Raw genomic sequence first — 17765 nt, 5'->3', positions numbered from 1 at the left:
CTGGCTTGTTGATTTTCCCATGTTGTCACACAAGGAAGCAGTGTGTTTGAGGTTTTCCTTAAATACTATTCTACAGTTGTGCCTCCAATTAACTAAAATGTTGTCAATTAACCAATCAGAAATTACCGAAACCTTGACACCATCATCTGAGCTTTTTCAGAGGCAGCAGCACGAGTGGTCTTTAATGAATCTAAAAGAGCACATGTCACTCCGCTGCTCATCTGTTTGCACTGGCTGCCAGTTGCTGCTCGCATAAAATTCAAAGCTCTTATGTTTGCTTACCAAGCGACTTCTGGCTTTGCTCTTTCTTATCTGATCTCACTTCTGCAGATCTATGTGCCCTCCAGAAACTTGCACTCTGTGAATGAACGTCACCTCGTGGTTCCATCCCAAAGAGGGAAGAAATCACTTTTTCCGAACTCTCGCGCTCAATCTGCCCAGTAGGTGGAATGAACTCCCTAACTGCATCAGAACAGCAGAGTCACTCGCTGTCTTCAAGCAACGACTAAAAACTCAACTATTTAGTCTCCACTTCCCTTCCTAATCTAAAATTGCCTCTCTGGCTCCAGCGCTAACTGTACTACAAAAAAACAAATAAAATAAAAATTACTAATGTTTTGCTTCTTACACTTTACACACCTAAAACTTGCCTACAGCACTTATTCATTGTTGCTCTTATAGTTGTGTAAATTGCTTCCTTGTCCTCCTTTGTGAGTAACTTTGTATAAAAGCGCCTGCTAAATGACTAAATGTAAATGTAATAATTGTATTGTATGTAAACTTGACTTTCAAGAAAAGTTATAACAATTTCTCCAAACAGATCGCTCTCATTATTCTACTGTTAAGCACAACAGAAACAAATTTGATAATCTTAATTTACCTAAAAGAGAAAAAGTTTAGTCACATTAACATCTGACTTTTTAAGATTGCATATTTATTTCAACTGTATGTTGTCAAAGAACATGGTAGTATTCAGGCCCGGATTGGCTAATCAGGAGAACCAGGAGAATTCCCGGTTGGCCGGTGCATTTTTTGGCCACGAGGGCCGGTGTCCCTAGCTGCTTGCACTCTCAGCAGTTGCACTTTTTTCATTTATTTATTTATTTGACCATAGCCTCACTCTTTTTATTCATTATTTTGCCGCAGCTCCGCTCTTTTTTTTTTTTTTTCTCGCAGCCCCGTAAACAAAATGCAGCCTGCAGATTATTAATGATGTAACTCTCATCATTCCACTCTAAACAGCGGCACCTTAGTGAATGTAAGAATTCGAATAATTGATATTAATGAATAATACACCTGCTAAATGAAAATCAGATGATTCACTACATTAATAAATCTGACATAACTTGATCAGAAATCTAAAAAGGAGAGAAAAAGATTAAGCCATCAATAAAAGTCTTGCAGGTCATAGTGCAATATTTGTTTTTCTTTCCAGCCACATTAGGTCAGCAGCGCCACTGTGGTCCAGTGGTCAGCACGTTAAATTATGATACGGCTGACCTGTGTTCGAACCTCATCTAAATAAAATTTTTTTTATTTTTTTTTTATTTTTTATTGTTAAGACATATAATACTGTTAGGGTTGTTGAAAATTTGAAGTCCTAAAGCAGCTGTTTTCTTGAAAAAAGACATGACAGTGTCCTTAGAAACTGAATTGGAAATGACCTTATTTTGATAGTCAGTCGTGAACTGAGATGGGCCGGTCTAAGGCTTGAAACTTCAGGGCTGAAAAGGAGTCCCACTCAGGCCCTGGTAGTATTATGCTCAAAATCTGAAAAAAGATCCTTGTTAATGGGGTCGAAGAAAAAAAAAAATCCTAGCAGTTCTTTCTGGCATTGATTTTGTTAGTGCTGCTTTTTCAACAGTCATTTTTGCCCATATTTCGGTCTTTCTGCTCACCAGGTCAACAGCTTGCGCTGGAAATTGGTGAATATTCAGAGTTCCTGCATGTGCTGTTTGCTCCGCCTGCTCTCTCTCTCTCTCTCTCTCTCTCTCTCTCCTTCTCCCATGACTGTTGCAGAGGTATTGATTATTTTGGATTCTGATTATCTAAAAGGCCTTCTGCTACTGTAGGCATTGGATTTATTTTGGTTTAATTATTAATGGGGCTGAGCTTACAGTAAGCAGTCGCCTTCTATCAGATCATGACGGATTACACGGTTAATATTCAGCAGCGTATATTTATTTACGTGTGTACTAAGCTGTGTGTATGAGCATTGCCAGGCCTCTCTGAAGTGAATATTTCTCTCTCTCTCTTTTTGTCTCTGTAGAGGGAGCTCAATTCAGTGGCGGCTCAACTAGCAGGCCGACAGGAGGAGAGCGAGGACTCCCATAAGCACCTGGTGGAGCTGAGCCGCGAATTCAAGAAAAATGTCCCCGAGGTGAGTGGAGGAGAGAGCGAGAAATGGTTGAGAAAGTGTGTGTGTTCGAACTGTCTTAGAAGGGATTTTCATCAAGTCAGTTTCATGCGTACACCCTTTCAAGGTGTTTTTTAAGTTTTAGTTTTAGTCAACTCGTGTGGGTTTGCTGCAGATTTCTGTTGCTTTTTTACAATCCGGCCAATCAGGTGATCTGTAAATACCATGTGACTAAATGTTCTGGAGCAACAGGAAATTGATGTCATAGACACACCGATTAGCTGACATTGACACTGTTGTGGAAACGCATTTATTAAATATGTAGTTCAATTATTCACATATTAAATAAATATTTGCATAAATACTTTTATTTTGGAATTACAAACATATTTACATACATAATTACATAAATTTACATAATGACATATTGTTGACACTACATTGTAGCCAATATAATTATATTTTTAAAGAAATTAACACCATGGTTAGATTTATTTATTTATTTATTTATTTATTTATTTATTTTTTAAAGAAATTAATACCCCCATACAATAATATTATGTAAGTATATTTATTTGGATATTTGTAATTATTTAAACATTAATTTTCCATTTATACATATGATTTACAAAAATGCCGTAATAAAAGTATTTACTATAACTTAATTAAATATTATTATTAATAAACCAGAAGTTTGAAGTCAGATTTATTTATTTATGTTTTTTTTAATAAATTAATATATTTATGTTATAATATTATGTAAGTATGTTTATTTTAATATATTTTTCTATTATTTTTACATATGTATTTACATTTATGCATACTAACATTTTAAAATATTTACTATTACTTAAATTTTAATAATATTAAAACCAGATATTTGAGGTCAGATCTTAATTATTTTTATTTATTTTTTTAAAGAAATTAATAATTCCATTTAATACTATTATGTAAGTAGATTTATTTTTATAAAAAAAAAATATTTCAATATTTATTTATCTTTATTCATAATATTATTTTTAATCGCTTTAATAAAAATATTTACTATAACTTTATAACTTAATTAAATATTATTAATAATAAACCAGAAGTTTTAGGTCTGATTTCAATTTATTTATTTATTTTATTTTATTTTTTAAAGAAATTAATATCCTCATGTAATAATCTAAGTATATTTATTTGGATATATTTTCAATTTTTTTAAATATTAATTTAAATTTATACATATGATTTACAAAAATGTCTTAATAAAAATATTTACTATAACTTAATTAAATATTATTAATATTTAACCAGATGTTTGAGGTCAGATTTTTATTTATTTATTTATTTTTTATTTATTTGTTCATTTAACATGAGGTGGGAGAGCGAGAGTGTGTATGTGTGTTCTAAACGTCTAAGAAGGGATGTTCATCGTGTCAGTTTCATGCTGATAGACTCTTTTAAGGTGTTTTTTTTTTTTTTTTACCTTACCTGAGTTTTAGTTGTGTTTTTTGTGTTTGCTGAAGACTTTTTTTCTGTCTTCTGTTGCTTTATTTTGAAGCCAATCAGATGATCTGTACATACCATGTCACTGAATGTGACTGAGACTGTCACTCTCTCTCTCTCTCTCTCTCTCTCTCTCTCTGTCTCTGTCTCTTTCACTGAATGCATACAAACCCATCCATTCTTTTAGGATCAGCACTAACAGTGTAACACAGAGTATCTGGTGTTTATTGACGTTAGTTGTCACATTCAGCCAACGTCAGCATTTAAGCTCCACCAAAACACATGAATAAAACCTCACAGAAGTTTGGGGTCAGTAATGTTTATTCTGTAAAATTAATACTTTTATTAATCAAAGATGCATTAAATAGGTCAAAGTACGTTCTCTGATGTATCATTAATGTAGCATAATCTGGTTAAAAAATTGAAAAGATTAAAAGTATTTGTTTTATTTTGAACCTCATAGTAAATGTATCAAATGCAGCATCTTTACGAAACATTTTTGAAAGTGTTTGTTTTATTTTACATCTCATATTAAATGTATTAAACGCATCTTGTTGAAACATTCTTGTCTATTAATGTTTGTTTTACTCTTTTGCTGTCTCCGCCCCCTCTTGTTTGGCTCCACCCTTTTAATTTTATACCCCTCGCTTTTTTTAAATTCTCTTTTCATCTATTAGCTCCTCCCTTTTGGCCCCTCCTATGTTTTCTATAGTCCTCCCTTATGGCCCCTCCCCTATATTTCAGGCCCCTCCCATTTTGGCTCCTCCCACATATTCTGTGCTCCACATCTTAATCAAATATGCATAAACCGATAGAAAGTGTTTGTTTTATTTTGAACCTCATATTAAATGTAATAAATGCCAATAATTAAATTAATAAATTAAATCATTAAATGCCACTCCTCTTTTGTTGTCTCCGCCCCCTCTCTTGTTTGTCTCCACCATTTTCATGTTATGCCCCTCCTCTTTTTAATCCTCCTTTTTGTACTTCTCCCTTTTGGCCCCTCCTATGTTTTCTATACTCCTCCCTTATGGCTCCTCCTCTATATTTCAGGCCCCTCCCATTTTAGCTCCCCCCACATATTCTGTGCTCCACATCCTAATCAAATATGCATAAACCGATAGAAAGTGTTTGTTTTATTTTGAACCTCATATTAAATGTAATAAATGCCAATCATTAAATTAATAAATGAAATAATTAAATGCCACTCGTCTTCTGTTGTCTCCGCCCCCTCTCTTGTTTGTCTCCACCCTTTTCATTTTATGCCCCTCCCCTTTTTAATCCTCCTTTTTGTACTTCTCCCTTTTGGCCCCTCCTATGTTTTCTACACTCCTCCCTTATCTGCCACACCCCTCCCATACAATATATTTAAATATAAAACAAGCTGAATTTTAAACTGTAAGTTCTCTTTAAGCTCTCTAGTGTTTACTGACACAGCACACAGCCAATCAGCATTAAAGCTTCACCCATGAATATTTAAAAAAACATGAATAAAACCTGAGCTACGCAGGAAAATCCTCCACAGAATGCCTTTAAGTTCAAGTCCCTCTTCGTTTAAATATCCGTCAGTCTAATCCTCCTGCGATTCCTCTTCAGGTAAAGGTGACGGCGGCAGGAATGCTTGTCACGCGTCTCTCATTATACGCGCTTTGACATTTTACATTTCTCCTCGTTAGCGGCCTCCCTTTTTTTTCCGCCGCTGCGTTTGAAGCTCGGACACGATCCGCCGTCAGACTCCTCGACTCCTCGTTTGCTCTCCACTTGACACAAATGTCATCAGTGACAATCAGAATTTACAAGATTAGCAAATGTCTGCAGCGCATGAAGCTTCCTACTAGCCGTATTGCTAAAGATTGTGGCGTAATTGAACATAAACAAAGTGTCAGTAATGGATTGACAGGAGAATCAGAGGAGTTATCGGTGTTAATGGAGGACTTATTATTGTCTTCAGTGGAAGATTTTGAGTTTACAGCAATATCTACACTGCCTTTATTACTCTGAGTTTGTTTCTAATATAATATATGAATGTTTCAATCATACATTTTGCAGACAAGTAAAATATGTTTGTCCTTAAAACAAGTTAAATAATTTGTAGACAAAGCTTGTTGTCAAAAATACTTGAACAAGTTTGTTTTTATCATGATGCTGTTTAGCAAATGAGCACATTTTATCCTGGAATTGTCTTTTAAAAATAATGTAAAAGTTGCAATAAATAACTTTAACTAATGTATTCCTTTTATTTTATATTTAATGATAGCAAAATGTCAAATTTAAAATTTGTATTTTTTAAATTCCAAAACAAATAATTATTAAAAAGTTTAAAGACAATAATAAAAAGCTTGCTTTTAAAAATACATAATAATTTTTTTCAGTATGGTGTTGTTTTGTTCATAACAAAAAATTACATTTTATCCTAAAATTGTAAATTAATAACATAATAATGCTACAATAAACATGTTTTCTATTACCAAAATACTTAAACTTTTTTTTTTTTTTGCATTATGATGTTTTTATTAAAAAAATAATCGCAGAATCTTCACTTTAAAATAAGGTTAAAAATGCAAAGACATTTATTTTTTTATTATTATAATTGTTTTATTTATTATTTTATTAAGGCATTTATTTATTATTTTATTGTGTTAAGGCATTTATTTATTTATTTAGTATTTTATTAAGGCATTTATTTATTTATTTATGTAATGTATGTTTTATTTAGGATGCAGTATGGCTCATGCAATACCATTTTATTTATTTTATTTATTCATTTTGTAAAAAAAAATAATCACAGAATCTTCACTTAAAAATAAGGTTAAAAATGCAAAGACATTTATTTATTTATTATTATAATTGTTTTATTTATTATTTTATTAAGGCATTTATTTATTATTTTATTGTATTAAGGCATTTATTTATTTATTTGGTATTTTATTAAGGCATTTATTTATTTATTTATGTAATGTATGTTTTATTTAGGATGCAGTATGGCTCATGCAATACCATTTTATTTTATTTATTCATTTTGTGTTTTATGTTGTGTTTTATTTTATTCTTTATTTAGCGTACAGTATAGCTCATGCAATGCTATTTTATTCATTTATTTATTTTGTATTTTATGTTGTGTTTTATTTTATTTTCTATTTTGGGTGCAGTTTGACTCATGCAATGCCGTTTTATTTTAATTAATTTATTAATTTATTAACTGATTTATTTTTTGTTTTATGTTGTGTTTAATTTTTTATTTACAGTGCAGTATGGCTTATGTAATACCATTTTATTTATTTGTTTATTCATTAATTTATTTTTTTTAATTAATCAGATTTGTGTCTTTTTCTCTGTTTAGGATGTGCTGGAGATGGTTTCGCCCGTCCTAAAGAGTTTCCAAGCTCAGGTCAGTCATCAGTGCTCATGGTTTAAAGCAGATATCATCACATCCACCTTATCTAAAACAGAGATGTAGGGCTCTATTTAAACCATCCAGACGCAAAGTCTAAAGCTCATGGCACAAAATGATTAAGGGCATGTCAGAATCCACTTTTACTATTTTAAGGATGGAAAAATATGGTGCATGGTCTAATAGGGTTGTCCTTATTCTCTTACGCCCCATTCACACGGGGCTTCAGCTTCAACGCTTGACTGAAGGCGTGTCTAAAGTTGCGTCTTAGCAGCATCAGCAATAGGCCAATGTCTAGCTGGTGTATTTGCATACAGAGATCTGATTGGCTGACGCTTCCATCGGCGAAGCGGTGCCGACGGATCCACAATGCAGTTCGGCAACGCCAGACGTCACCCATTCAAAGTGAATGGAAAGCGTTGACGCTGACGCCCCGTGTGAATGGGGCGTTAATGAGTTACAGGTGTGTTTTGAGAATAAACCAATCAGAGTCTCCTCTATCATTCCCTTTGAGAGTCAGTTGTGTTGCACAATGGTGCATTTGCTATTTACATGGTGGACTTTGTAAGTGGTGCTTCACTACCGAAAAAATTGGGTCAAAAATGGACTTAAAATTGTAAGGCAACTTGCTGCTCAGCTTTTTTTTTTTTTTGAGTCAATTAAACTTACATAAAATCTATTAAGGTACTTGAGTTAAAAGTTGATTCATCAAAAAAAAAAAAAAACAACGAAGCGCCACTGTAAAAGCGGATTGCTTAAATCCATTGCTTTAAAAGTGACAAGTTGGTTCTACTTAAAACATTTAAGTAATTCTGTTGTAACTTAGAACTGCAAACACCAGGTCAAGAAGAAAGCCAATGTGGGCCTTTTTATATAATACATTTCTCATAAAATAAATTACTTCAAGAACATGAAGTTGAACATGTGCACATCGACATCACCTATACACTTTATAACTGCAGGTTAACTATGTTCATAAACAGTAGCTTTAACTGTTAAAAGCTATTAGTTACTAGTTAATGAGTTGAAGTTTTTAGTAACTAATAAAATTATGGCAACTAATAATCTTAACTTTTCCAAATTTGATTGTAATGCAACAATAAGTGAAGCGATATTTACAAATAAACTTGAATTATAAACTTGAAGATGATACACAGTGAACATGTTGTGGCTTTTAGAGGTGTGAGATGCTCTTTGGGATTTTCATTAGGCTATTTTTTTTTTCATGATATTCCAAAATCCGCATAAGAATGGGATGGAAACAAAGCTTGGGATGTGTTCGTTTCTGGAAGAAAACTCAATGGAGTGACTTTGTGAATGCAGATCTTTTTCAGACAGCAACATTATCACACACCAAAGAAAGATGCAATGGGGGAAATAGCATGACAGGAGCCCTTTCAAACACCCAAATCAAGCGATTCCATTTAGTCACCCGTCATTGTTTCTGCATGCACTTGGATTTATTCACCCTCCTGTCAATTTTTATTTCTTCAAATATTTCCCAAAGGATGTTTAACAGAGCAAGGAATTTTTCACAGTATTTCCTATAATATTTTTTCTTCTGGAGAAACTCTTATTTGTTTTATTTCCGCTAGAATAAAAGCAGATTTTATTATTTTTTAAAACTATTTTAAGCCAGTTATTAGCCATGTGCGTAGAGTTGCTGAAGTTTGCCCTGCGTGCTTGCGGTTTTTTAGAAACTTCTTTGGTTTGGTGTGTCAGTCTTGTCAATGCTATTGTTCAAAAAAGGTAATGATTCGCACTCAAGTAATGCTGCTTCGTACTGTTTTTTATTTTTCTTACATTCTACAGGTGATTAAGGCCGTACTCGCACTAGGTACAGTTGCCTCGAACCGGGCCAAAGCACGCTTGTCCCGCGCTCACACGACAAACGGGCTTCGGCACGCTTACGTCATCCCTGCTGCTCTGTTTAGTGAGAAGCGCTCTCACTCAGCAGCACAGTGGAGATTTCTCTAGTTATATAGTTTCAGTCGTTTGATATGCCGTCAAATATTTCGCCAAACAGTCCTTAGGGATGCGGTGACACGCAGTCAGATATTTCGACGAACAGAACCGCCACTCTTGGTGCTCATAAACAGTCATAAAGCTCTCGTGCTGCAGGAATGAGGAGGTCTGCTGAAGGTGCGCAGCTGTCATGCTGTGAGGAGTTCTCGTCTTTAATAAACGACGGCAGTTTGCATTCACTGAACAGTAAGAATGATTAATAAATCCATATGAAACAGTCCCTTAAAAGTCACGTCTTGCTTTCAGTTTCGGGCTTTGGCGCGTTTTGCACTCACACACAAGCGTACCGCGCCAAAGCCCAAGTGAACCGGGCACTCAGCACACTCACACTTCTCTAACGATCCAGGAAACGGACCTGGGCACGGTACCGATGGCATAGTGTTAGTAGGCCCTAAAAGACACAGACGTTTTGGCACAATGCCTTCCTCAGTGTGTGACACAATCTTCTCACTACACCCTTTTATCCCATAGTCAATTACAATTTGTCACTACCTAGACGACCACTTTCAGGCCCCGTTTACACTAATGCGTTTTCGTTTTAAAACGCATACGTTTTGATACGGTTACGCCATCCTTCCACACTACGCCGTAGTTCTCGAACGCCAAAAACGGAGCGTTCCGAAAACGCTGGAGAGGCCGTTTTCATTCTAAAACGCTGCTGCTCCGTCTCAGTGTGGATGAAGGAAAAACAGAGACATCTGAAAACGGAGGTGGGGCTGCTGAGATTTGCTATCTGATTGGGGCTTTTTGTGTTATTGCGTATCCTTCCCTTATTCGTCAAGCCCCTATCACATGACTATAACACATGGCTTTAACGCTACCGGAATACAGCAGACCAGCCTTCACTGTAAACAACAACATGGACAGAGAAATGGGAGCGTTGTTTGCACTGTTGTCTGTTTTAGGCGCCATTGTGCAGTTATTCATTAATTACGTTTAGTAACAACTCGACCTCGTCATCTGTCCACAAAAATACCTCTCTTGCTTTCTTTGCCATCTCGTTTATTGTTTAACCGGTGTTTGTTGAATAACAATAACCAAATGCCGAGCGAGACGCATGCTTTCTGTTTACACTAGAACGTGCATGCCCAGAGTGCGCGAATGGTCACGTGATATACGTTTTTGGTGGCATAGTGTGGACGGAGATATGTTCAGAAACGCTGTGTGAAACGCTAGTGTGTACACGGATCGTTTTTGATCTAAAACGCCATTTTAAAACTAAAACACACTAGTGTAAACGGGGCCTCATTTCATTATCCATTATTAACCACACAATGACTATATTTTCACACTTCAAACTTCATTACCCAGAGAAACAGTATATCGATTATTATCATTTGTCAAGTGTACATCAATACAATGAAAATCCGACAGCTAACATAAAAAATTCACCTCAACCCACACAACCCACAAGAAACATCTATACCCTCACCGTTTTCTAAATTATTAGCCCCCCTTAAGCAATATTTGTTTTGGATTGTCATTATATAATAGCTTGCCTAGTTAATCCTTTAAATGTCACTTTAAGCTGTATAGAAGTGTCTTGAAAAATGTCTAGTCAAATATTATTTACTGTCATCATGGCAAAGATAAATAAATCAGTTATTAGAGATGAGTTATTAAACTATTATGTTTAGAAATGTTTAGCTTTCTGTTAAACAGAAATTGAGGGGAAAAATATACAGGAGGGCTAATAATACAACTGACTTCAACTGTATGTCTGATGTAAACAGCAAATGCTTTGGACGCTGGCATGGAAATAAGTGTGCATCACGTCATCTGTACCAGTCCTCCATCTCCCCCTCCTCTTCTGGCTGTATTGACTGGTATCATTTTCCCGTCAGACTTAAGTAGCATCTCTCCTCCATTAAGATGCAGGAGTACTGAATCTCTCTCTCTCTCTTTCTCTCACTCTCTCTGTCATCCCGCTGTAATGCTGCACTTGCCGTTTCTTCCCTGACATGCTCCTGTCCAGAAAGTCATCTGATCTCCTCTCAGAGCCATTAAACAGCACATCATAAATCATATTTTGCAAAGCTCGTCTGTGATCCAGAAATGCTCGGGCGTACTGAAATGAGAGCGGTGCTGTCGGAGAATCTAGCTGGACACACTTCTGGAATGATGTTGGGCTGTAATGCAGTGGCACTGTCTTTTTTGTTAAATGTTTTTGTTACAGTAAATATGGAACACATAAACAGCGGTAGAACAAAACTGCAAAGAACAGGAATGTGTATAAACAGCACTGAATAATATTGGTAGAATTTAAACAGAATTTAGCGTTAGTTATAATTATTTAATTATTTCATAATTATTATAAAAATGTAATTACTTACAATAACAACAATAATAATAATACTACCATTAATAATACAAATAATTTATTTGTTATTAATACAATTAATAGGAAAATAAATACAGCATTGGTGTATAAATATCATAATTGGTGTATAAATATTGATACTATACTGTACTAAAAATAATAACATGTTAATAAATTAAAATATTCAGAAAAATAAATAAATATTATAAATAATATAAGAAATATTAAACATTATAAAAATAATATATACATATTATAATATAAAATATATGAATGATAATGATAATAATACAAATAATAATAATAATATTAATAATAATAACAATTTATTTATTTATTATTAATAAAATTTATATTTAAATAAATACATTAATAATGATGATGATAATAATAATAATAACAATAATAATAATAATATTATTATTATTATCATTAATAAATGAATAAATATATACAAATAAAATATATGTAATAATATATAAATAATAATAATAGTAATAATAATAATAATAATAATAATAATAATGATTAGAATGAAATAATATTAATAACAACCAACAACAACAATAATGTTTTTATTACACAATAATAATACTCAGACTCAACTTTATTATCCTGTTTAGGGAAACTAATATCGCAGCAAGGTGCCATAACACAGGCAAAAGTTCCGTGTACACACTTGTATAAACGAGTATACATGGAATAACTCGTGCTGCAAACCACTTGAGCTAATAAAAATAATAATAATAATAATAATAATAGTTTTCTCAGTGATGTAAAACACAAGCTGTTGGCGGTTCATTCCACTGTGGCGACCTCAGATGAATAAAGGGACTAAGCCGAATAGAGAATGAATGAATTAATTCATGAATGAATAATAATAGTTGTTGTTATAGTTATTAATATTTGTTAATAATATTAATAATAATAATTAAAAAAATAGTAATAATAGTAGTAGTAGTAGTTGTTGTTATTAATATTTGTTGTTGTTGTAAATAATAATAATTATTATAATATAATAACAACAACAACAACAACAAAAAAAACATTCCTTAATAATAATCAAAGTAAACTAAATTATATTGTTAAAAAGTTGTAATAATTAAAATCCGTTTTTCATAAGTGTCCTGGCCAGGATTGACCATACACTACTCTCGTGGGTGTATTAAACTGATAGTTATATGTCATTTTTTGTTTTTATTTTAAATGGTACTGAGCAGGCCCAGATTAAGACTTCAGAGGGCCCTTGGCACATTGTCCTGCAGGGCCCCCTACTCAGCCGTGCCCTTATAGTTAAATTAAAAAATAAGAATGATATAATATATTTTTAAATAAAATTAATCTATAATGTTTTGCCTGCATTTTTTAAATTAATGATATTTAGTACAAATATTTATAGTTTGCAGAGATTTAACTTATTTTTTAAAGCATTTAAAGCACACAGTTTGATAAAAAAAATACTAATATAAAATAAGCTAAACCTTAAATACCCACAAGCCACTTGTGACTTGTATCACATTTTTTATTATTTTCATTTTTAAACTAAATTATTTCCTTTCTTTCAAGAATAAACGAATTTACAATCTGATATGTACCGGGGTAAAAAAGAAGAATGAGTTCGTTAGATGCTGGATTTGTACCAGGTTCATGATCAATTGCATCAAAAATGTTGCCATGCACTTTAGGAGCTACACCACTACTACACTCTGTCAATCAAACAGTGACCCAATGATGTGCGCTATTTGCTCTTAGCCTAAATAGACTCTCCAAAATCAGTATCCCCCCCCAGGGCCCCAAGTGCACATGAGCCCCTGGGCCTGTGCATATAATGCCCATTGGTTAATCCAGCCCTGGCACTGAGTAGCAGAGTGGAGTGATGCAGCTGATTAACAGGTGTCACAATCCTTCATTATCATCCCTATACTCTACTTCAGCACCATGCATTTCATACAAATCCGAATTTCACAGCCCTGACAGCAGTGCATGATGGGTAAACTTCACAGGGACCACTTACTGCGGCAGAGAAGTTTGAACTGCAGCGATATGTAGGTGGAGTGTGTGTTTGTGTGTTTTGTGTCCCTCTGAAGCATCCGTGTGTGTGTGTGTTTTGGGTCTCCTCGGCCCTGGTTCTCCTCCCTCCTCCAGCTCCTGGGGTCCCCGGTGGTTTAGGACCCTTATCGTGCCACTTTTTAAAAGAGAAGTGGCTGGCTTTGAAGTGTTTGCGACATGACAGGTTTCTCTTTTCTTTCGGGTGTTTCATTTGCGCGCGTCCCTCCCTCTCCTCCCTCCTGCTAATTATCGTTAAGCAGGCGGCTGATTAGAAACACGCGTCGACCCAGATTTCCTCTTCTGAAAGGGTTAATCCCTGAGCTGGTGGCTGTCATTGGTCGTCTCTTTTCCTTGGTTTTTTGGTCCTCGTCTTTTTCTCTTTCGGAGCGGAGGAGCTAATGAGGTCCCGTCAGAGCCGGGGAGAGGTGTTAATTTGGCCTGTGAAGTGGAAAGGAGATTAAGGACAGTAAGAAGTCGAGTTTACGGCTTAAAATACATCGCTGTCCTTATTAATCCAAAGGCCCTGGGAGACCGGCAGCACTTTTTGGTTTTATAATGAAGAGTGTCTTATAATGAAGGTAATTTTAATAAAATTTACTGCGAGGAGGCTCGCGTCCGACCGTGTGTGTGTGTGTGTGTGTGTGTGTGTGTGTGTGTGTGTGTGTGTGTGTGTCTTAATAGAGTCGACCGCACTGCTGGGTCTGATATTGAAGTGTTGGCGATTTCTTTTCTCTGGCTTTGAGAAGTGTAACGCCACACAGCGTTCACCTTAATACTTCTGTCAAGAGTGAAGAAAAGGATGAGATCCCTAAATCCTGTTGAATTTGTCAGAGTTGGCAGTAATTTTAGCAATATATTTATACTTTTAGCAAATCATACAGTTGATATAGTTGTTTTTAATAAGTCAGCTTTGGAATATCAGCTTTTTCTTCCGCTTTTCAAGATGTCGTTCTGTGCTCATTGCTTTGACTTTGTGTACAATAATGTGTCTTAGATGAGGTTAATATTTAAGTGCTTATAGTTTTAATTATCAGCAGATATGTTGCAGTGGAATAAAATAATGATGGATAGTATTTATTGGATAATAGTTTGGGTTTTCCAATTATTTTAAATAATTAAGTTAAGTTAAATTAGAAAAAGTTGCTTCTGACCAGTAAGTGTTAATCCGGATTAAATTAAATTAAATTAAATTAAATTAAATTAAATTAAATTAAATTAAATTAAATTAAATTAAATTAAATTAAATTAAATTAAATTAAATTTAATTAAATTTAATTTAATTTAATTTAGAAATAATAAAAATAATTAAATAAAATAAGAAAAACTGTTTATCTGAAAAAGTTAAAAATTAAATTAAATTAAGTGTTTGAAAATCATGTTAAAAATAAAATAATTAAGTTAAGTTAAATAAGGAAAAGTTGCTTCTGACCAGTAAGTGTTAATCTGGAATTAAATAAATAAATAAAAATAAATAAATGAATAAAATAAAGTTAAAATAAATAAAATAAATGAATAAAATAAAGTTAAAAAATAAAGTACCTTTAATTTAAAGGTAAATTAAATTAAAACAAAACAGAATAAAATAAAATAAAATAAGAAAAATTGCTTCTGACCAGTAAGTGTTCATCTGGAAAAGTTCAAAATAAAATAAAATAAAATAAAATAAAATAAAATAAAATAAAATAAAATAAAATAAAATAAAATAAAATAAAATAAAATAAAATAAAATAAAATAAAGTAAAATAAAGTAAAATAAAATAAAATAAGGAAAAGTTACTTCTGACCAGTAAGTGTTCATCTGAAAAAAAAAATTAAATAAATAAATAAAATAAAATAAAATAAAATAAGATAAAATAAGGACAAGCTACTTCTGACCAGTAAGTGTTCATATAAACAAAATAAAATAAAATAAAATATTTTTAAAAATTAAATTAAATTAAATTTAGTTAAGTTAAAAAAAAAAAGCAAAAGTTGCCTCTGACCAGTGAGTGTTCATTTGAAAATAAATAAAAAAAATAATAAATAAATAAATAAATAAAATAAATTAAAAAAAAAATAAATAAATAAATAAATAAATATTAATTAATTTAATTAATCTGGAAATATACAGATATATTTTTCAGTCATTTTCCAATATATTTGGTTGTTTTAAATAAAAACCTTGAAGTGTGTATAGAACTTTTGTTTGTACACTACAATCAACTTTTGAATACCCTATTGTCACATTAAAGCCCTAGCATGAGAAGCCAGAAAAATAAGTCAGATGTTTTGTTCTTAAGCAAACATAATTAGTCAACATAATTATTCATTTAATAGCTTTATAACATACAGATTCTGATAAACCATTGTCCAGTAGGATTCATATACAATAATATTTATAGATATAATACAGATATTCTGAAACACTTGATTATTTGTCACTCCCTATAGAGATCTCCATAAAATATATAGTAAATATTACAATATATACCCCAATATGATCTCCCTAGGCCTTCTTTCCAGGTGTTTTGACTGCGAGCAGATGCTTTTGTGTCCCCGGTTTAAGATGTCAGGCCTGAATTAAGCAGTCAGCTCATTTTCTCGGTGTCTGTTGGCGCTCGCAGAAAGAGAAAACATCCACGCAGGGCCCTAATTATGAAAACTTGCTTTACAAAGATAATCCGAGGAGTAATTTAGCGTGCACAATGAGAGTCGTGGCGCTGTGCAGATGGAGAATCTGATAAATAGTTCGGAACATGTAATTAGCAACTGGGTTCGGTTTCGTGCCATTAACCCCTGCGGCCCACAAATCTTCACCCGCCATTATATTAGACGAAGAGGTAAAAAAGCGCAATCCAGCTGACTGCACAAGGCCTAGCAAACGCCAGCATTCATCTCTAGCATAGCAGCAGCTTGTGGGGATTCGCAGTCAGACACCTGTTTTCTGGGGCACGAGGGTCTCCGGTGCTTCACAACAACATTTAAGACACTCAGCAGTAAATTATTCATCTGTGTGAGTGGATGGGTTTTCTGCACACGTGCACACATTAGTGCAATCGAGGCACTTCGCTGGGAGCGGAGCCCATTGGGGATGCGCGGGAATGTAGATGAATGGGATAGGATAAATTCTTTAGTTTTGAGGGGTTTTATTGGTAATATTGGGTTCTTTATTTGATGTGTGTATTTTATTGAGTGACATAAACTTATTGGTGAGTGAAATCGTGTATATATGTATGTTGTATTTTATTTTTGTATTTAAAAAAATAATTATTATTAAGTTAAATAAGGAAAAGTTGCTTCTGACCAGTAAGTGTTCATCTGCAATAAAAAATTTTTATTAAATAAAAATTATTAAATAAAAAAATTAAATAATAAAAAAAAATAAAATAAAAAAAAATTAAAAATTGCTTTTGACCAGTAAGTGTTCAGCTGAAAAAGTTAAATAATACAAAATAATAATAAAATAAAATAGAATAAAATAAAATAAAATAAAATAAAATAAACAAGATAAAATGAGATAAAATAAGTTAAAATAAATTTAAATAAAATAGAGAATAAAATAAAATTAAACAAAATAAAAAAAATACTTCTGACAAGTAAGTGTTCATCCGGTAAAAAGTTAAAAATAAAATAAAAAAAATAAAATAATAAAATGAAATAAAAAAAAATAAAAAATAAAATAAGAAAAATTGCTTCTGACCAGTAAGTGTTCAGCTGAAAATAATAATAATAATAATAATAATAATAATAATAATAATAATAATAATAATAAAATAAAATTACAGATGAAAAAATTCATCTGGTAAAAAGTTAAAAATATAATAATAAAATAAAATAAAATAAAGAAAAGTTGCTTCTGACCAGTAAGCTTTCTGCACACGTGCACACATTAGTGCAATTGAGGCACTTCGCTGAGATTATTATTATTAATAAATTATTATTATACATTCTTTTATTTTTAGGGGATGTATTGGTAATATTGGGTACTTTATTTGATTTGTGTATTTAATTGAGTAACATAAACTTATTGGTGAGTGAAAACGTGTATATATGTGTGTTTTTATATTTTGTAAAGAAAAAATAACCATAAAAAATGTCAGACACTCAAGTGACATCAACTCGAAAGTTGCGGTATTCTTTTTTAATCACCCTGTATT

General features: G+C 32.6%; 2 protein-coding genes across 5 annotated transcripts in view; one reads left to right on the top strand and one right to left on the bottom strand.

The window, feature by feature from the left end:
* gcn1 (GCN1 activator of EIF2AK4) overlaps positions 1 to 17765 on the bottom strand; it is a 779792-nt gene that overhangs the window by 38078 nt on the left and 723949 nt on the right. The gene's annotated exons all lie outside the window — the stretch shown is intronic.
* Positions 1 to 17765, top strand: part of cux2b (cut-like homeobox 2b) — a 339662-nt gene that overhangs the window by 137102 nt on the left and 184795 nt on the right. For 3 of the 4 annotated variants that reach the window (XM_009303733.5, XM_073910044.1, XM_073910043.1), the window contains exons 2-3: positions 2270 to 2380; positions 7185 to 7232. In XM_009303733.5, coding sequence (XP_009302008.2) covers positions 2270 to 2380; positions 7185 to 7232 — 159 coding nt within the window. Of the gene's footprint in view, positions 1 to 1901; positions 2022 to 2269; positions 2381 to 7184; positions 7233 to 17765 lie in introns of all 4 variants that reach the window. The other variant, XM_073910042.1, reaches the window with a different exon arrangement.

Source organism: Danio rerio, chromosome 8 (assembly GCF_049306965.1).
Source record: "Danio rerio strain Tuebingen ecotype United States chromosome 8, GRCz12tu, whole genome shotgun sequence".
Classification (NCBI taxonomy): Eukaryota; Metazoa; Chordata; class Actinopteri; order Cypriniformes; family Danionidae; genus Danio; species Danio rerio.
This window is presented reverse-complemented; position numbering and strand designations above follow the sequence as displayed.